General features: G+C 40.2%; 1 protein-coding gene across 1 annotated transcript in view; it reads left to right on the top strand.

Annotated features, from left to right (window-relative positions):
• cnksr2a (connector enhancer of kinase suppressor of Ras 2a) overlaps positions 1-18,250 on the top strand; it is a 467,989-nt gene that overhangs the window by 141,488 nt on the left and 308,251 nt on the right. Inside the window, exons 3-4 of the mRNA XM_078232430.1 lie at positions 3,538-3,740; positions 15,805-15,892. Coding sequence (XP_078088556.1) covers positions 3,538-3,740; positions 15,805-15,892 — 291 coding nt within the window. The remainder of the gene's footprint in view (positions 1-3,537; positions 3,741-15,804; positions 15,893-18,250) is intronic.

The raw sequence follows: 18,250 nt of genomic DNA on the forward strand, positions 1-18,250 counted from the left end.
AACAGGCTTAAGCTGTCATGAGTGTTTAAAAAAAGCCTGTTGCTGGACTGCTTTGATTGACAGATCATCTGGGGCAGGTTAGAAAAAAGCATTACCACCTGTTCATTCAGTTTCAGTGGAGGCTTATGTTGATCTTATGATTATGTCATAATGAATGCTTGGCTGAGTTTCAAAAGATGTTTTATCTCAGCAGGGCGTTATGAGTTCAAAGTTTTATTGATAGTTAAAGAGGGTCTGAAAGGTTTACCTGTATTTGATATGGAAGATTGTTTGTTTTTATAAGAGATTAACCAATTGAGATTCAAAGCTTTGAATGTGTTTCATAAATTGAACTCTACTCGTGATCAAGAGCTGTATTAGATCATTAGTTTTTTTATTTTCACCTCCACATGACTCCTGAGGTTTACCTATGTTAGATAATGGGTGTGCCAATGAAAGTGGCATGGGAGGTGTATGAGGTGGCAAGGGGGGGGGGTGTCAGTGTGAGTTGTTATGGAGATGATATGGAGGATATGAGGGGGCATGAGGGTTAGGTGGGGAACATTAGTTTCTCATGGAGTTGTCATGGAGCTATGAAGGGGACATGGGACCAAATGGCGTCATGAGTTGGAATGGAAGGCATTGGAATGGTTGGGGAAATGACGGGTGAGGGTTAGAGGGCCTAAAAGCTTTTGAAACAGCTGGAAGAAATTCCCAGAGAGTTGAGGGGGAGGCTTTCTACACAGCTTGCCTCAGCACTCGCTGCTTCCGTGGTCATCTACAATCTGTTTCTGGGGTCAGCATGTCTAGGTCTATCCCATCCCTTCCTCCATGGAGTGAAAATCGGGTCTAACAGGGCCCTTTAAACTGAGGCAGCACTGCTGATTTGGGAAATTTCCAAAATTCAAGCTACCCAGTTCAGTAGCGAAATTCCCACCCTTGAATTCCGAAGGAAGCTGCATTATTTAGTGAAAAGGCTGAGCTCTCGGGTCAATATTGGCCCCTTTGTCACCATTCCCTCCCTACCATGAATTATGTAATGGTGTGTTTTTTATTTCAGAGGTCTGCTATATGTAAAAAGATTTGACGTGGCAAATGCAGTTTTATTTTATCCTCAGTATTTCATTAGCTAGTTTGTTCTTTGTTTATGCTGAGTCAAGAAGTATTATTAATATTTCACTTTACAAAGTGAGCACCCACTGAGCCGTGGAGTAAACATCATGACACAAAATGACCACTCAGAACGAACTGCTAGCACCCTTCAATAGACGTCTCATGCATGCAAATGAACTTTCCCGACTTACAACTGAATCAGTTCATGGTGTGGTAAATTCAATTATAAGATTGTTCTTTAGAACCCACCTGTGATTCAGATGCAATTACCTCAAACCTTTTCCTACTTTTTCCTTTTGCCGTGCCAAATCAAATCAGTTATATTTGCAGCTGGGAATCAAATTGGAGCTGCAAGAGGGGCATGAATTACTGCCAATTTCCATTGTCCAGCTGGTGAGGTTGGTTGAAGTGCCTCACTCATGGTTAATCATACACTCATGCACAGCTCTCCAAAAGTAATATCATATACAAAGTACTTTAAGATTATTGCGATACAGCTCTATAGGGTGGGATTTTCTGCTCCTCCAACCACGTGTGTTATAGCCGGCAGTGGCAGTCCACTATTGTCTGTTGGTGGAAGCTTCTGGCCCTGCCTCTGTCAACGGGGTTTTCCATTTTATACACCCCTCCATCCCTCCCCACGCTGTGGCAGGGGTTTGCTGTCAATGGGACCGGAAGATTCCACTCGCGAGAGTGGCTGTAAAATTCTGGCCTATGCCTTTTGAAAAGGGTGGCATGGTGGTTAGCACTGATGCCTCACAGCGCCAGGGATCTGGGTTCAATTCCAGCCTTGGGTGACCGTCTGTGGAGTTTTCACGTTCTCTCCATGTCTGCATGGGTTTCCACCGGGTGCTCCGGTTTCCTCCCATGCTCCAAAGATGTGCAAGTTAGGTTAATTGGCCATGCCAAATTGCCTCTTTGTGTCCCTGGATGTGTAGCTTTTGGGGGTTAGTGGGGTAAATATGGTGGGGGTTATGGGAAAGGGATAGGGTGGGATGTTCTGTCGGACAGTCGGTGAGATGCGATGGGCCAAATGGCCTCCTTCTGCACTGTAGGGATTCTATGATTCGATTCTATGATTCTGTGGAAAAAATGTTTTGATGTCTTAAATTATTTTCGGAAGAAAATTAATTTGATGCTGCATCTTTGATTGAAGATGTATTCTGTGATCTATTGCTTGTACTACTTTCTAGCTGGGGTAATAATAACTGACAGAATTTTTCATGAGAGTTGTACATAATTGGTCTCTAGAACTAGGAGAATTTGTACCTTCAACTCACTCTCAAGTTTCAAAACTAATAAAATTATTTGTAGACTGATTCTCCATATGCTCTAGTGAGGCATTAATCATGTCAAATTTGTAGGTACATCTTCAGTATCTCTTGTATCTTAATAGTCACTGCTGGAGGCTGGTGGCACACTGGATTTGAGAACTCAGCAAATCCATGTGCATTTGCAATCTGAAATCCTTCCCTTTACCATTGTCAAATATGTGTTCAGTGATCTAGACTCTCAGCTCTGTAATTCCCCCTCTTTATCACACTTACTCTGCCTCCCTCTTTTCCTTTGACCCTCTTTGAAAGCCAGCTATCTGACTCAACTTGTAGTCATCTCTCCTAAAATTCCCTTCCTCAGCATAGTGCTGATTTTTGTCTGATAACTTCTCTGTGGAGCACCTTGGAATATCATTTTGTGTTAAAAGCACTAAATAAAAGTGTATTATGGTCGCTAAGGCCACGTAAATACATTATACGGTGGTGGTGGTGGATGAGGAATAATGAACAATAAGTTAATGCCTCAGCGTTATTGCATTAAATAATATTGTATTTGGTGCAGTTAATAACAATGCAACAATGTACATTGTTGGATCCTCTGGTATAAATTTCAATTTGAGATTTTTATGTAATTGCGAATCCATAAATTGCAACTTCAGTTTTGCAAATCAAAAATTTCTGTGAGAATTTGTGGCCCATGGGTTCGACTGAGTGGTGGGCCTCATGCCCTTGTCAAACCCCATCAGTTTGTATATGTTAGTCTTGTGGATTTCCTACTTTTCCTTTTACTGTTTAGGAACCTAAAGAGACGGTAATTGTTCCGTCACCTATCTTCAGTCAAATATAAATTAAGTTTGGTGCAACTTTGCTTTTTAAAGTAAATGGCAAATCTTAAACTGCACGTAATTACTGAATATACAGGAACTTGTGCTGAACTTGGTCTCATATATGGAGCAGCTCAAGAGAGGTCACTTTTCATACACAGTTATTTTCTGGTTTTAGATATCAGTTGTGGTTTCATGTTTGAATGGTAGAACAGGGGTGTAAAGAAAAACACTATTTTAAAGTAACACCATGTACAGTTGAGTGATACAGTTGCTAGGATCAAGTGCAATATTATCATGATATCACAGACTTAATGCAGAATTATTTGACTTTTGCTTCTTTTTAGAACTATGGGCTTGAAACCGAGAACCTCAAAACATTATCCCACAAACTGAATGCGTCTGCCAAAAATCTTCAGAATTTTATAACTGGTCGGAGAAGGAGTGGGCACTATGATGGAAGGTCCTCTCGGAGATTGCCAAATGATTTCCTTACGTCAGTAGTGGATCTCATAGGTGCTGCTAAAAGCCTTCTGGCATGGCTGGACAGGTAATTCTGAGAATGCAACCGTCTGTACACTCAAGTGAAATTCTAAAACTAAATTTTGTTTGCCATGATATTTAACTTATCAATCACCCTAACTGCAAATACTGCCCATCCTCCTGTGTCACTCAGTACCTTTAATTACTATTTGCATGTTGTGGCATTGGGATTTAGAGATTTTTAAGTTATGTTCTAAAGAAACTGTATTAAAGAGCTGGTTTTGAATAAATGAAATCCTTGAATAACTGTAATTTTATATCTAGGATATATATAAACAATAATTGAAGTGTTTAGTAATTGGGACATTCCTGTTTAAAAATGCTTTATCAGCATGCTTTTCATTAATATTGATTGGTTTTATTGAACTCACTCTGTCTCTCGGCTTAGCTGTTTACCATTGTGTCTCCAAGCAGACAGTGTATCCCATTGTACATTTGTGTTTGATGTGGAGATGCCATTTGTGTTTAGCCAGACTATCTTCTGTTCCATGAAGATTGATATAGCAACTTGTAAAAACAAATCTTGATAGTGATGATGCTATTGTTCCAGTCTGTCTTTCTGTTTAAAAGGTTGCAATTTGAAGATGCAGAATGTAATTAAAACATTTGCAGGATTTCAAAAGAAAAGGAAGAACGAACAAAATGGGAGCAGAAAGAAGAGCAGACTTTCATGAACGCTCAGAGAGCATCTGAGTAGAAGCTCAAAGTCATGTGGTAGTTAGCACAGTCCAAGTCACAAACTCACCTGAAACAGAAAGCGAGGCGGATATTTGGTGAAGCACTTGTTTCTTGTTGCATGTGGGTGTTCTGGTGCTGCCATTCCAGCAAGAGGACTGGAAAGATGTGCCCCATCGTAGGGTCGCTGAGACGGGGAGTGTTTCCCACTGCAGAGGTCACTGGGACCTTGTGCTGTATCACACAACACTGCCCTCATTAACTATGCAGTGGGGGGTTTTCCAACATCGCCCGGTTAGGACGATGGGGCGGGCTAAATGTCGGGTGTCTCATCGAATTATCCGGGTCCCACCCTCTTGCTCCAAGCCACCTCACCCATTCAGTAACCCTGCATGTCTGTCTTTGTCCTGCCACCTCCAACCTCTCCCATCCCCTTCTGGCGATGGCAGGCAAGAGCGCAAGATCCCGCTGTCATTTTACACCAGCGGGGAAATTATTTTTCACTCCCGCCACATTGTCCCTCCCCTTCCCCACCATTAAACCTGGGGTGGGGGGGACTGGAAATTTCTAGCACCCGACTCCGACGTGGGCTTTGTCTGCTTTCAGTGGTTGGCTTGCAGATGAATTAACTTGGTCTCAACAGCAACCCTTAGTGACTATTTGCCTACATAACAACACCATTATTGAGACAGTAACATTATTAACACTGTTAGTTGCAAGGTTCCAGAATTTGATCAAAGCTATATATAATGCAAGCTACTTGTTAGGCAGCTACAGAAATTTTCTTGTATCCAACATTTGTGAAACCACAGAGGCTACCTCCTTAGAAATGTATATACACACATATATATCTCAAGACGATTCTTGTAAATTACTTTAATCGAGACACCAAAGCAAAATACTTTGAAAGTCCCACTTAAAATTACCCTGTCTAAAATTTCACAACAAAACTAAATTGAGTCAATTCTGCTTGGTTGACAAAGTGCAGAGTGGGCGTAGAAGTCACTGCTGCTGTTTTGTGATTAATTTGCACTCGGGGGAAATAAATTATGCATTAATTATAAAGTCAAAAATCAGGCTAGAAGTATTTGATAGCTTTTGTTTCAAGTTGTATTAATAATTTTCAACTTTATTCTATATTTGTCACTAGTTTTGATTCACCCACTTTTAATGAGCCTTCTAAAATGGGTAAAGTTTTTTAAAAACATGGAATTATATGAAGATTGCTGGTGCAGGTAATGACATGACCATTGCTTCCATCATTTAATCAGTGATATTAGTAGCTCAATAACATTGGTGAAGATCCAGTTAAATGAAATGTGAGTGGTTAGCTAATTGATTGCTTGTAGTTAATCGCTGATGGCAACTAAAGTTTTGATCAAAACAGTGAACTTTTTTAGTCAGTAGATGATAAAGTGACACACACACATTTTGAATGTTGCAGTTTTGTGGGTGATGAGCACAACATTTTAAAGGAATGGTAGTGCCTTGAATAACTTGTGTTTAACAAAATGACGTATTCTGTGCTTTACCTGTTGAGTCGTATTCATGTTTGTACAGGCAGTCCCTGACTTTATGACATTTGAGTTACGACGAACCGTGCTTATAACATTTATAAATTTATACCCTGTTAGCTTTACAATGCTAGTTTCAAAGTTGCAGCGTTCTGCACCACCCATCTTTTGCATTTTTCAGTCGCTGATGCCGAGCGAGCCAGTGAAAGCAGAGGAACTTCTCTCTGATTGTCCAGTAGAAATGTATCCTTACAGTACAGATGTATGGGGACAGAGACAGGCAGGACGATAGTTGGATAGGGAGTAACAGAGTGGAAGAGGTAGTGCTCCCTGTCTTGGTTTTGAATGCCTGGTTTAAACAGACACAGAGAGCATGAGACCCCTGTAAATATGCCAGCGCCGTGCTGGGCTCACCTAGCGGATCATAAGACTATAAGACATTTGAGCAGAATTAGGCCACTCGGCCTATCGAGTCTGCTCCACCATTCAATCATGGCTGATATGTTTCTCATCCCCATTCTCCTGCCTTTTCCCCATAATCCCTGATCCCCTTATTAATCAAGAACCTATCTATCTCTGCCTTAAAGACACTCAATGACCTGACCTCCACAGCCTTCTGCGGCAAAGAGTTCCACAGATGCACCACTCTCTGGCTGAAGAAATTCTCCTCATCTCTGTTTTAAAGGATCGCCCCTTTAAACTCTGGTTCTAGCTTTTCCTATTTGTGGGAACATCCTCTCCACATCCACTCTATCCAGGCCTCGCAGCATCCTGTAAGTTTCAATAAGATCCCCCCTCATCCTTCTCAACTCCAACGAGTACAGACCCAGAACCTCAACCATTCCTGCGACAAGTTCTTCATTCCAGGGATCATTCTTGTGAACCTCCTCCAGACCCTTTCCAAGGCCAGCACATCCTTCCTTAGATACGGGGCCCAAAACTGCTCATGATACTCCAAATGGGGTCTGATCAGAGCCTTATCTAGCCACAGAATACATCCCTGCTCTTGTATTCCAGCCCTCTCGACATGAATGCTAACATTGAACAAAGAAAATTACAGCACAGGAACAGGCCCTTCGGCCCTCCAAGCCTGCACCAACCATGCTGCCCGACTTAACTAAAACCCCCTACCCTTCCGGGGACCATATCCCTCTATTCCCATCCTATTCATGTACTTGTCAAGACACCCCTTAAAAGTCACTACCGTATCCACTTCCACTACCTCCCCCGGCAATGAGTTCCAGGCACCCACTACGCTCTGTGAAAAAAAATCTGCCTCGTACATCTCCTTTAAACCTTGCCCCTCGCACCTTAAACCTATGCCCCCTAGTAATTGACTCTTCCACCCTGGGAAAAAGCTTCTGACTATCCACTCTGACCATGCCTCTCATAATCTTGTAGACTTCTATCAGGTCTCCACTCAACCTCCGTCGCTCCAATGAGAACAAACCAAGTTTCTCCAACCTCTCCTCATAGCTAATGCCCTCCATACCAGACAACATCCTGGTCAATCTTTTCTGTACCCTCTCCAAAGCCTCCACATCCTTCTGGTAGTGTGGCGACCAGAATTGAACACTATATTCCAAGTGCAGCCTAACTAAGGTTCTATAAAGCTGCAACATGACTTGCCAATTTTTAAGCTCAATGCCCCAGCCTTTTTGACTACCTTCTCCACCTGCATTGCCACTTTCAGTGACCTGTGTACCTGTACACCCAGATCCCTCTGGCTATCAATATTCTTAAGGGCTCTTCCATTTACTATATATTTCCTATCTGTATTAGACCTTCCAAAGTGCATTACCTCATGTTTGTCCGGATTAAACTCCATCTGCCCATCTCTCCGCCCAAGTCTCCAACTGATCCTGCTGTATCCTCTGATGGTCCTCATCGCTATCCGCAAATCCACCAACCTTTGTGTCATCCGCAAACTTACTAAATCAAACCAGTTACATTTTCCTCCAAATCATTTATATATATTACAAACAGCAAAGGTCCCAGCAATGATCCCTGAGAAACACCACTTGTCACAGCCCTGCATTCAGATTCGCACCCTTCCACTATTACCCTCTGTCTTCTTTGACCGAGCCAGTTTTGTATCCACCTTGCCAGCTCACCTCTGATCCCATGCGACTTCACCTTCTGCACCAGTCTGCCACGAGGGACCTTGTCAAAGGCCTTACTGAAGTCCATGTAGACAACATCCACTGCCCTACCCTCATCAATCATCTTCGTCACTTCCTCGAAAAACTCTATCAAATTCGTGAGACATGATCTCCCCTTCCCAAAACCATGTTGCCTCTCACTAATACGTCCACTTATTTCCAAGTGGGAATAAATCCTGTCTCAAAGAATCCTCTCCAATCATTTCCCTACCACTAACGTAAGGCTCACTGGCTTGTAATTATCTGGATTATCCTTGCTACCCTTCTTAAACAAAGGAAGAACATCGGCTATTCTCCAATCCTCTGGGACCTCCCCTGTAGACCTCCCCTTATAAACCTGTTGGACTTTAACCTGGTGTTGTTAAACTTCTTACTGTGTTTACCCCAGTCCAACGCCGGCATCTCCACATCATGACCTCCCCTGTAGCCAGTGAGGATACAAAGATTTCTCTCAAGGCCCCAGCAATTTCCTCCCTTGCCTCTCTCAGTATTCTGGGGTATATCCCATCAGGCCCTGGAGACTTGTCTACTTTAATGTTTCTCAAGAACTCCAGTAACTGCTCCTTTTTGATCTCAACATGACTCAAACTATCTACACATCCTTTCCTAGACTGCATTTGTCTTCCTAACTGCTGACTGAACCGGACCGTTAACCTTGAGAGCCTTGAACAAGGACTCCCAAGTCCCTCTGTGCTTCTGATTTCCTAAGCATTTCCCCATTTCGAAAATAGTCTATGCCTCCATTCCTCCTTCCAAAGTGCAAAACCTCACATTGTATTCCATCTGACACTTCTTTGCTCACTCTCCTAACCTGTCCAAGTCCTTCTACAGCCCCTCCCCCCCCACTTTGTCAATACTACCTGTCCCTCTACATATCTTTGCATCATCTGCAAACTTAGCAACAGTACCTTCAGTTCCTTCGTCCAAATTGTTAATGTGTATTATGAAAAGTTGTGTCCCAGCGCCGACTCCTGAGGTACATCACTAGTCACCAGTTGCAATCCTGAGAAAGACCCCTTTATCCCCACTCACTGCCTTCTGCCAGTCAGTCGATCCTCTATCCATGCCAGGATCTTACCCTTAACACCATGAGCTCTTAACTTATTTAACAGTCTCTTATGCGGCATCTTGTCAAAGGCCTTTTGGAAATCTAAATAAATCACATCCACTGGTTCTCCTTTATCCAACTTCCTTGTTACCTCCTCAAAGAACTCTAACAGATTTGTCAGACATGACCTCCCCTTGACAAAGCCGTGCTGACTCAGTCCTATTTTATCATGCACTTCCAAGTACTCTGCGATCTCATCTTTAATAATGGACTCTAAAATTTTGCCAATGAACGAAGTCAGGCTAACTGGCCTATAATTTCCCATCTGCTGCCTCTCTCCCTTCTTAAACAGTGGTGCTACTTTCCAGTCCTCTGGGACTCTCCCTGTCATGATGTGGAGATGCCGGCGTTGGACTGGGGTAAACACAGTAAGAAGTTTAACAACACCAGGTTAAAGTCCAACAGGTTTATTTGGTAGCAAAAGCCACAAGCTTTCGGAGCCTTAAGCTCCTTCTTCAGGTGAGTGGGAAATTGAGTTTGTGTCTTTATATGCCCTGTTTGTGAACAGAATTCTCACTCACCTGAAGAAGGGGCTTAAGGCTCCGAAAGCTTGTGGCTTTTGCTACCAAATAAACCTGTTGGACTTTAACCTGGTGTTGTTAAACTTCTTACTGAACTCTCCCTGTCTCCAGTGATTCCTGAAAGATCACCACCAATTCCTCCACAATTTCCTCAGCTATCTCTTTTAGAACCCCGGGGCGTAGTCCATCGGGTCCAGGTGATTTATTCACCTTCAGACCTTTCAGTTTCCCCAGAACCACCTTCTTAGTGATGGCCACTGCACTCACCTGTGCCCCCCCAATTCTCCTGGAGCTCTGGCATCCCACTGGTTTCTTCCACTGTGAAGACTGATGCAAAATAACTATTCAGTTTCTCTGCCGTTTCTTTGTTTCCTATTATTACTTCTCCAGCCTCATTTTCCAGTGGTCAAATGTCTATTTTTGCCACTCTCTAACCCTTCATATGTTGAAAAAAAACTCTTCCTATCTTCTTTTATATTACTAGCTAGCTTACACTCATATTTCATCTTCTCCCCCCTTATTGTTTTTTTAGTTGTCCTCTGCTCGCTTTTAAAGGCTTCCCAATCCTCTGGTTTCCCACTAATCCTTGCCATTTTGTGTGCTTTTTCTTTTGCTTTTATGCTGTCTTTGACTTCCCTCGTCAGCCATGGATGCCTCGTCCTCCCTTCAGCATGTTTCCTCCTCCCCTGGGATTAAATTCTGATGTGTTGTTTCATCTCTGACAGCGACTTGTTGGCTGACTAATAGCTTCAGACAAATGACTTACCAGCACCTGGGACCACCAAGCAGATACACAAAAATTTCTGAAGGACTGAACATTTACATGTGTTTACAAATCAAATACATATTTTTAATATTGAACGTATGGGAAAATAAGTTCCAATTTACGAAGTTTCAATTTAAGACATGTTTTTCAGGAACATGTCCAAAGGCTGCCGATAATCTTCCTAAAATCAAATTCCTTTTATATGGAAATCCAGACCTCCTCTTTTTAAACTAATAAATAGTTGGTGTCATGTTTTGCAAATGTATTTGTTTATACATATGCATTTACATGAAAGTAAAAAACTTCAAAGTCATTGACTGTGGTCTGCTCATATAAAAGATCTCCTTTGGTTTAGCCATGTACAAGTATCTTAATTCAAATAAAAAGCCCTTGAATAGTTACTATTGTGTTGTATTGGGCACAGCCTTTTATACTGTGTCCTTTGAAGAGAGTATCTCACCATACCCCATGCTGTTAATATTTCACAGGCAGTAGAGCAGTGCATAGCTCATGTGGAATTATGATTGCTTATTCATTTTTGCTAAAGCTATCCCTAGAACAACCAAGTCTGGTTTGTGCAATTCATTGCTCCTCTCTCCACTAAATACGCAAAATATTTTATGCTTCCCTGTGAAGTGTTTTTATTCCGCTAGTAAGGCAGACTGGATCATTTGCAAGTGATTTACAATGAGTTCTAAACATCTTTTCTACAGACAAACATGATTTTTAGTTCACAAAATGTTACAGTACTTTTTTTGAGCTTATTTATTACATTTTTAAACCAAAGCAAACTACAGGGCGATTGATACCTTTAGGGCATTACTAAGTTGCATGGTTAAAAGCCTTGGAAAGTATTCCAACATTCTCAAAACCACAAGTATGCAGAGAGTGGTTTTTTTTGCTGCTTATAGCTAAAAATAGGTTCAGAAGTTACAATGCAGTATATTCCATTGTCTGCCATGGTTATTCTCATGCACTTTCCACAGGTCCCTTATTGCTTGTGTCACTTTGTTTGTCATACTTCATCAATTTCTTGGATAATTAATTGTTTCAAGCATTATAGTTTCCGTTTCTAAAAGTTAAAAAGCTTCTGACCTGTAAAAGCAACTTTTGAATTTAATTAGCCTATTTTAGATGGAATTGTGAAAGTTTGTACTTTTAATGGGTGTTAACTGCTGTGTGCACAGATTGCAAAACTTTTCACAGTCGATCATTACTATCATTATGAGGACCTGTCCATAGCTATTATTTAGTGGTGGTTTCAGTATGATAGCTATGCTAATAGCTGTGTATTACTCAGCTTTACTCACCTTCAACTCCGAGAATAAATTCTCAGATTTTAAAGTAATTTTAAGAAACTAAGAAAATTCACAGACTGGTCAATTAGAAAAGACTTAGCAAGTCTTGTGACTTGTGTGATTTGCTCAAGATCTGTTTGTTTACATTAACTTTTTCCATATACACATGAAAGGTATCAAGTGTGGTCTGTTATTTTTCACCTCCAGTACACCATCAAAAGTTACATGATGCAAATCATTGGAGTTTCAATCTATTGTACTTGTGTACCAGTCCATCATAGTCAGCTTAAATAATCTGCTTGCGACTCTGATTTGCCAATAATACCAGTGATTGCCACCATCATTGTTAGGGACGAGGAACCAACTGCAAAACGGAGCTATCAGAATGTTCCAGTAGTTTCACCAAACTGTTTTTGACCACCATTCTGCTTCCTATTTCAGGGTCAGTACATACAACCTAAAGCAGCATTTTTAACAGTGTGAACAAGTTAAATAATATCTGTAATCTTATCCATAAATACGTTTTGACTTCTCAGCTGTCCTGTCCAACTCCTTGTGGCCTTTAGCCTAATTTCTGTTGCTTGGGTGGGAGTATTGTGCATCTTCTTTGAGTGCATGGGGGAAATGTGCCATTCAGGGATTGGAATTTTCACATCATCCTGGGTAGCTATAATGTGTAGATTTTAAAGAAATACTCAAAATTCACCGCACTAATTAGAGAGAAAAACATTTTGGAATGAGAACTTTCGGAGAAAGATGAAAATTACTTGTCTCTCAAGCTATTTTCATTAACTAATGGGTAAAAAATATTACATGTACGGTCAGTCACTAAGTTTTAATTTTGTACTAATTCCATATTTTGCTTGAAGCAAAAACAGCTCCTATTTCCACTGGATAATTGTTTTTCACAATCAAATATTACTTTCAATGAACTGTGATGGTTTATAAGGCCTTGTATATTTTTTACCTCATGATGTATTCCGGGAATACATTTTAAATGCATCAATTGTTGTCCTGGACTTTGCTTTCAGAGGCAAAGGAATAGCTTTCACTGTTCACCTCGCGTACAGGATCCACAGTCTGACCCAGTACCCTCTGCAGGGGACATCCTTGACAGCTCTGAGCAGTGGAGAGACTCTTCAATTAGTCAGATTTTAAAATTCATCACTAAATTGCATTGACTGCAAATCAGCAAATCGAAATGCAAAGAATAGTTAATCATTATACGTGAAACAAAATGAAGCTTGGTACATAAGAGATGAGATTATAGGAGGCGATCAAAATGAAAAACTAAGAAAAATTCAAAAGTAAATCTGAAACACTAATTGTCTTCTGAGACGTCTTACAAGCAAAGTTAATTTTTCAGGACCACAGAGATTATTCATCCGTAATTATCACTTATTCTCCTGTTTACTAACTCAGCTGAATGCACTAACCCTAGTCTTTTCAGTCATCGTTACTGTGAGACTAATGGATAAGTATCCCAAGTCCCTGAACTTGCGGTCATTTCAATGGTAATGCATCAGTGAGGACTGCAATAGCGCACCCTGTGGAGGAGCAGAGTATTTCTGACAGTAGCTTCTGGTGTCCTGCATTTAACTGCACAGGCACACGGCAGAAAGCTGCTGTCAGACTTACCCTGTAATATCAGCGACTGCTGTTAGCCTCTCTGTTATTATTGCAGTAAATTCAGGGCCACCAAGCTATTAGGATGCTGTGGAACTGTGATAACATTAAACTGCACTCTAGGTCTGGGACTGCCTGAAAATATAATTATAATAGTTATTGTTTTCATTCACATTGTTCTCCTGACTTGATGATGATTGCTGCCAAGTTTCCTTCTTGGTTTGCTAGTCTTTTTGCAGCATTGGCTGTTTTAACTGGTTTTCCAATCTTCTTGAGCTGTTAACATGTTCGCTGCGACCCCATGTTTATAATCTGGACAGCCACTTCAAAGCAGTACAACTGTGACACTGTCAGTTGGATAATCATTCAGATGAAAGGTTAAGCTAAAGCTTTGTCTGCCTGTGCCAGTGGTTCAAGTGGGTGTTCTAGATCTCAATCAGATGGGATTTTCCTAGTGACCTGGGCACAATTGTTTGTCAACCACCACCTAAATAGCAAATTGCAATTTGTGGGCTATCACTGTGTGGAAAATGGCTGGCACATTTGCCTGCAAGACAGCAGTGACAGCATTTAAAAGTAACTCCTGGCTTTTGAGGCACTTTGAAATGTTACTAAGGCGATAAAGCGCTGCACAAATTTAAGTATTGTTTTTAACCCTCTCTCTTTACTATACAATGTGCATCCAGCTTGATGTGATTCAGTTGCAGCAACTGTTTTCAGTCTGCCATTTGAGGATTGTGTTTTCCTTCTATTATTTCCAGGGCCACTTCCTTAAACACTCTGGGAAGAAGATTATCAGGACCTGGAGATTTATCCACCTTCAATCCCATCAATTTCTCCAAAACCATTTCTCTACTAATGCTGATTTCTTTCAACTCCTCACTAAAACTTGTTTCTCTCAGAACTTCTGGTTCATTGCTTCAGTCTTCACAAAGGAAGACATGAATAATGTACAAATTTAATTCCTCAGCTATTCCTTTATTCCCCGTCATGAATTCTCCTGTTTCTCACTGTAAGGTGCCTACATTCGTTTTTGTCAATCTTTTTTCCTTTACATACCTATAGAAACTTTTACAGTCAGTTTTTATGTTCCCTGCTAGCTTACTTTCATACTCTATTTTTCCCTTCTTAATCAATCTCTAGGTCGTCCTTTGCTGAATTTTAAACTGCTCCTGATCCTCAGGCCTACTGTTGTTTTTTTGCCAATTTGGGGATCTCATAGAAACTTATAGAATTCTAACAGGATATAATAGGGCGGCATGATAGCACAGTGGTTAGCACTGCTGCTTCACAGCTCCAGGGACCTGGGTTCGATTCCTGGCTTGGGTCACTGCCTGTGTGGAGTTTGCACATTCTCCTCGTGTCTGCGTGGGTTTCCTCCGGGTGCTCCGGTTTCCTCCCACAGTCCAAAAATGTGCAGGTTAGGTTGATTGGCCATGCTAAAATTGCCCTTAGTGTCCTGAGATGCCTAAGTTAGAGGGATTAGTGGGTAAATATATGGGGGTAGGGCCTGGGTGGGATTGTGGTCGGTGCAGACTCGATGGGCCGAATGGCCTCTTTCTGTGCTGTAGGGTTTCCATGATTCTAGGATTAGACAGGGGTAGATTCAGAAGGAATGTTCCCAATGGTGGGGGAGTCTAGAACTAGGGGTCATAGTTTGAGGATAAGGGGTAAACCTTTTCGGACTGAGATGAGGAGAAATTTCTTCACCCAGAGGGTGGTGAATGTGTGGAATTCAAACCACAGAATGTAGTTGAGGCCAAAACATTGTCTGATTACAAGAAGAAATTAGATATAGCTCTAGGGGCTAAAGGGATCAAAGGATATGGAGGGAAGGGGGGATCAGGATATTGAATTCGATGATCGGCCATGATCAAAATGAATAGTGGAGCAGGGCTGAATGGCCTACTCCTGCTTCTAGTTTCAATGTTTCTGTGTTTAAACTTTCTGCATGTCCAATTGCCACAAATTTTGCAATTTCTGTAAATTTTGAATAAGATTAGAAAAATGCTTCTGTAGTAATGATTTTTTCCTTGATCAAAAGCTGGAGTATGAAACATCCATTTCCTCACTTCTCCTTTATTTACATCGTATAAACATCTGGATTTTAATTTTTGAACTTGAAATTCTATGATCATTGTACTCTTTGCATTAATTATTTGTCAGTCGAGTAATTTTGCTACAATATTTAATTGCATTCTGATGCAGGCTGAAATTCTAATTATTTTGCCTGACACTTTGTAGGAAGTTATTGTACTGATTTATTTTTAGTACCAAAATATTGGGACATTTATATTTAATAATTTTTATATTGCTTGCTAGCAGCAAAGTCTTTTTAAAATATATACGTGCAGTTTTAATTTTCATTACTAACATTTATAATGGAATATTGTTCCATTAGGTCGCCGTTTGCCGCTGTGACAGACTATTCCGTTACTAGAAACAATGTAATTCAGCTCTGCCTGGAACTGACCACCATTGTGCAGCAAGTAAGGAAACTCATTTTCTGTTGAGAAGTTGTGTTCATTCACTAATCCTTCTGTGGACATGATAGGATATCTTTCATTTATGTGTTATGGCCATCTTTGATTAGTCTGATTGAAATGACTAATTTCTGATGAATTGTGGCCCGTGTGTTCATAGGTTCTGGGCCAGAACAGAGTCTGCTAATCGTTTTGAGTTACCCTGCTTGCAGTTGCCCTGAACACGAGGCAAAAGGCGCAATTTGTTTGAGCATGGTGGCCTGAATATTTGCTTTATCGTCTTGCTAAACAATTGCAATTATATAGAATTACTGCATTTCAGTTAACATGCTGGCCTCTACAAATGAAACAATATTTGAAGATAAATGATATGGGAGCCACCTTTTATGTTTCTGTTGTTTAAAGGAGGCCAGTAATATATAATACTCAGCAAGTATTGTAAGAGGAACTGAAGTTACTTTTAAATCCGGCTGAAATTATGTATTTTTTTGTCTCTTTAATATCCTTCTTTTAAAACTTAAATCCAATCTCATGCTAAATATCAATCCCAAACGGACGTCATTTTGGGAGTAAGTTGTCAAATATCAAAGATTGTTTCATTAAAAAGTAAAATACTGTGGAGGCTGGGTATCTCAAATAAAGACAGAAAAGGCTGGGAAAGCTCAGAATATCTGGCAGCATCTGTGGAGAGAGAAACAGAGTGAATACGGACTGGCAACATTAACTCTGTATCTCTCCCCACAGATGCTGCCAGACCTGCTGAGCTTTTCCAGCATTTTCTGTTATTATTTCAAAGATTTTTTCATTTGGTTAAAATTCTACACATTTTGCAATTAAAGTCGTCTTGTGCAGTGAAGAAAGTTGGTTTCATGTAGCATTTATAGAGTATGATTTTATTTTGAAAATGGAAGAATTGTGCAAATATGGTGATTAAAAATGAGTATCTGGAATATATTTTCTATTGTTTTCAAATTTTGCTACAGATAAATGCTGACAAGACATTGTGATGGTAGTGTCTCTGCAACTTAACTGTCGGTTTCATTCTTGTAGAGTTTAAAATGCTTACTGATGAGCAAAAATTTCACTTAATTATCACTAATGAAAAGTTAATATCCATTTTCCCAAAACCACTGTGCTGCAGTATTTTATTGCTGTTCTGGCTATTCAACTCGTAGTGTTTTGTGATTAAAAATGATAATGTGAGAATATGGCTCCAAATTATCTTCAATAATGGTAATAGTAACTCCTGGGAAGTGTAACATTTTTACTTTGAAGCCTAACTTTCCAATGTACGTGATTCCAGATTGGTGAATTATGGAGAATTGATTATCAGATGTTGTTGTTTGCCAACTTTACCATCCAAAACTTTTAATGGGATTTTGAAATGTCTTTCTTCATCAATCAGTTTGTTTCTTAAAAGATTAGATATACTCAGAACCATTTGCTTCATATTAGAAAAGTGAATGCTATCAGTAACGTAAAAATATTTCACTGTTGAATAATAGATAGATATTTACATGGTAATTTCCTTGCATAATGAGCTTCCAATCTCAGCTAAATGTCCAGGGAGGTGGTAAGCTACTTTGCTGCTAGAATGAAATGAGAATTGTTTAGAATAAGACTGAAAAATATCTGGGAATAGCTCACCAGTTTAGCTGACAGAATACAGCAAAGAAATAAGAAATAAATGCCAGATCTTAAGTTACAGTTCCAGGTACCTTCCTTGCATGAAATATGTGGGCCTTGAAACTTAGGCTCGCACATTTTTTGGATGTACAGCATCCATTTCTTGTCCTTATATGGAGATGAATATTGTTATATTGGAGCTGCCTTGGTGAAGCATTGTACAGTATTGGCTTGGATAGTGTCACAACAACCCTTGGGTAAATGGGTTCTGGTTCGGGGTTGTGTCCGCCGATCAGATTAAGTCAAGCTGAGGAGATGTGGAATTTGCAGGCACTGAAAGGAGGGAACTGGTTAGTTAAATATGGGGTCAATTTTCAGGTAAAATTAAATGTAAAATAATTACCTTTTGGACAAATTCCATGATCTGGAAACATGTACTCCTCGCATCTTCTTTTGTATCTTTTTAAGTCCAACAATAAATGTCTTTCATCTTATACAATCCTTTTACATTTTTTGTAAGCGACTCCCTGCTTGCTGTTACAATTCTAAAAAGGTTTCTCCTTTAGTGTCAGAGTCATCATGAATTTAAAATCTTGATTCTCTTCATAAACAGTAACTGAAAGAAACCTAAAGAGTGCCAGAAAACAAATGTTTAAGCACTTAGAAATTAGAAGTGGTGGGACTAGGCATTCATGAATTTTAAAAAAAATCTAACACCTACTTTTTACAACCCAGCAC

This window comes from Mustelus asterias, chromosome 17 (assembly GCF_964213995.1).
Source record: "Mustelus asterias chromosome 17, sMusAst1.hap1.1, whole genome shotgun sequence".
NCBI classification, from domain to species: domain Eukaryota; kingdom Metazoa; phylum Chordata; class Chondrichthyes; order Carcharhiniformes; family Triakidae; genus Mustelus; species Mustelus asterias.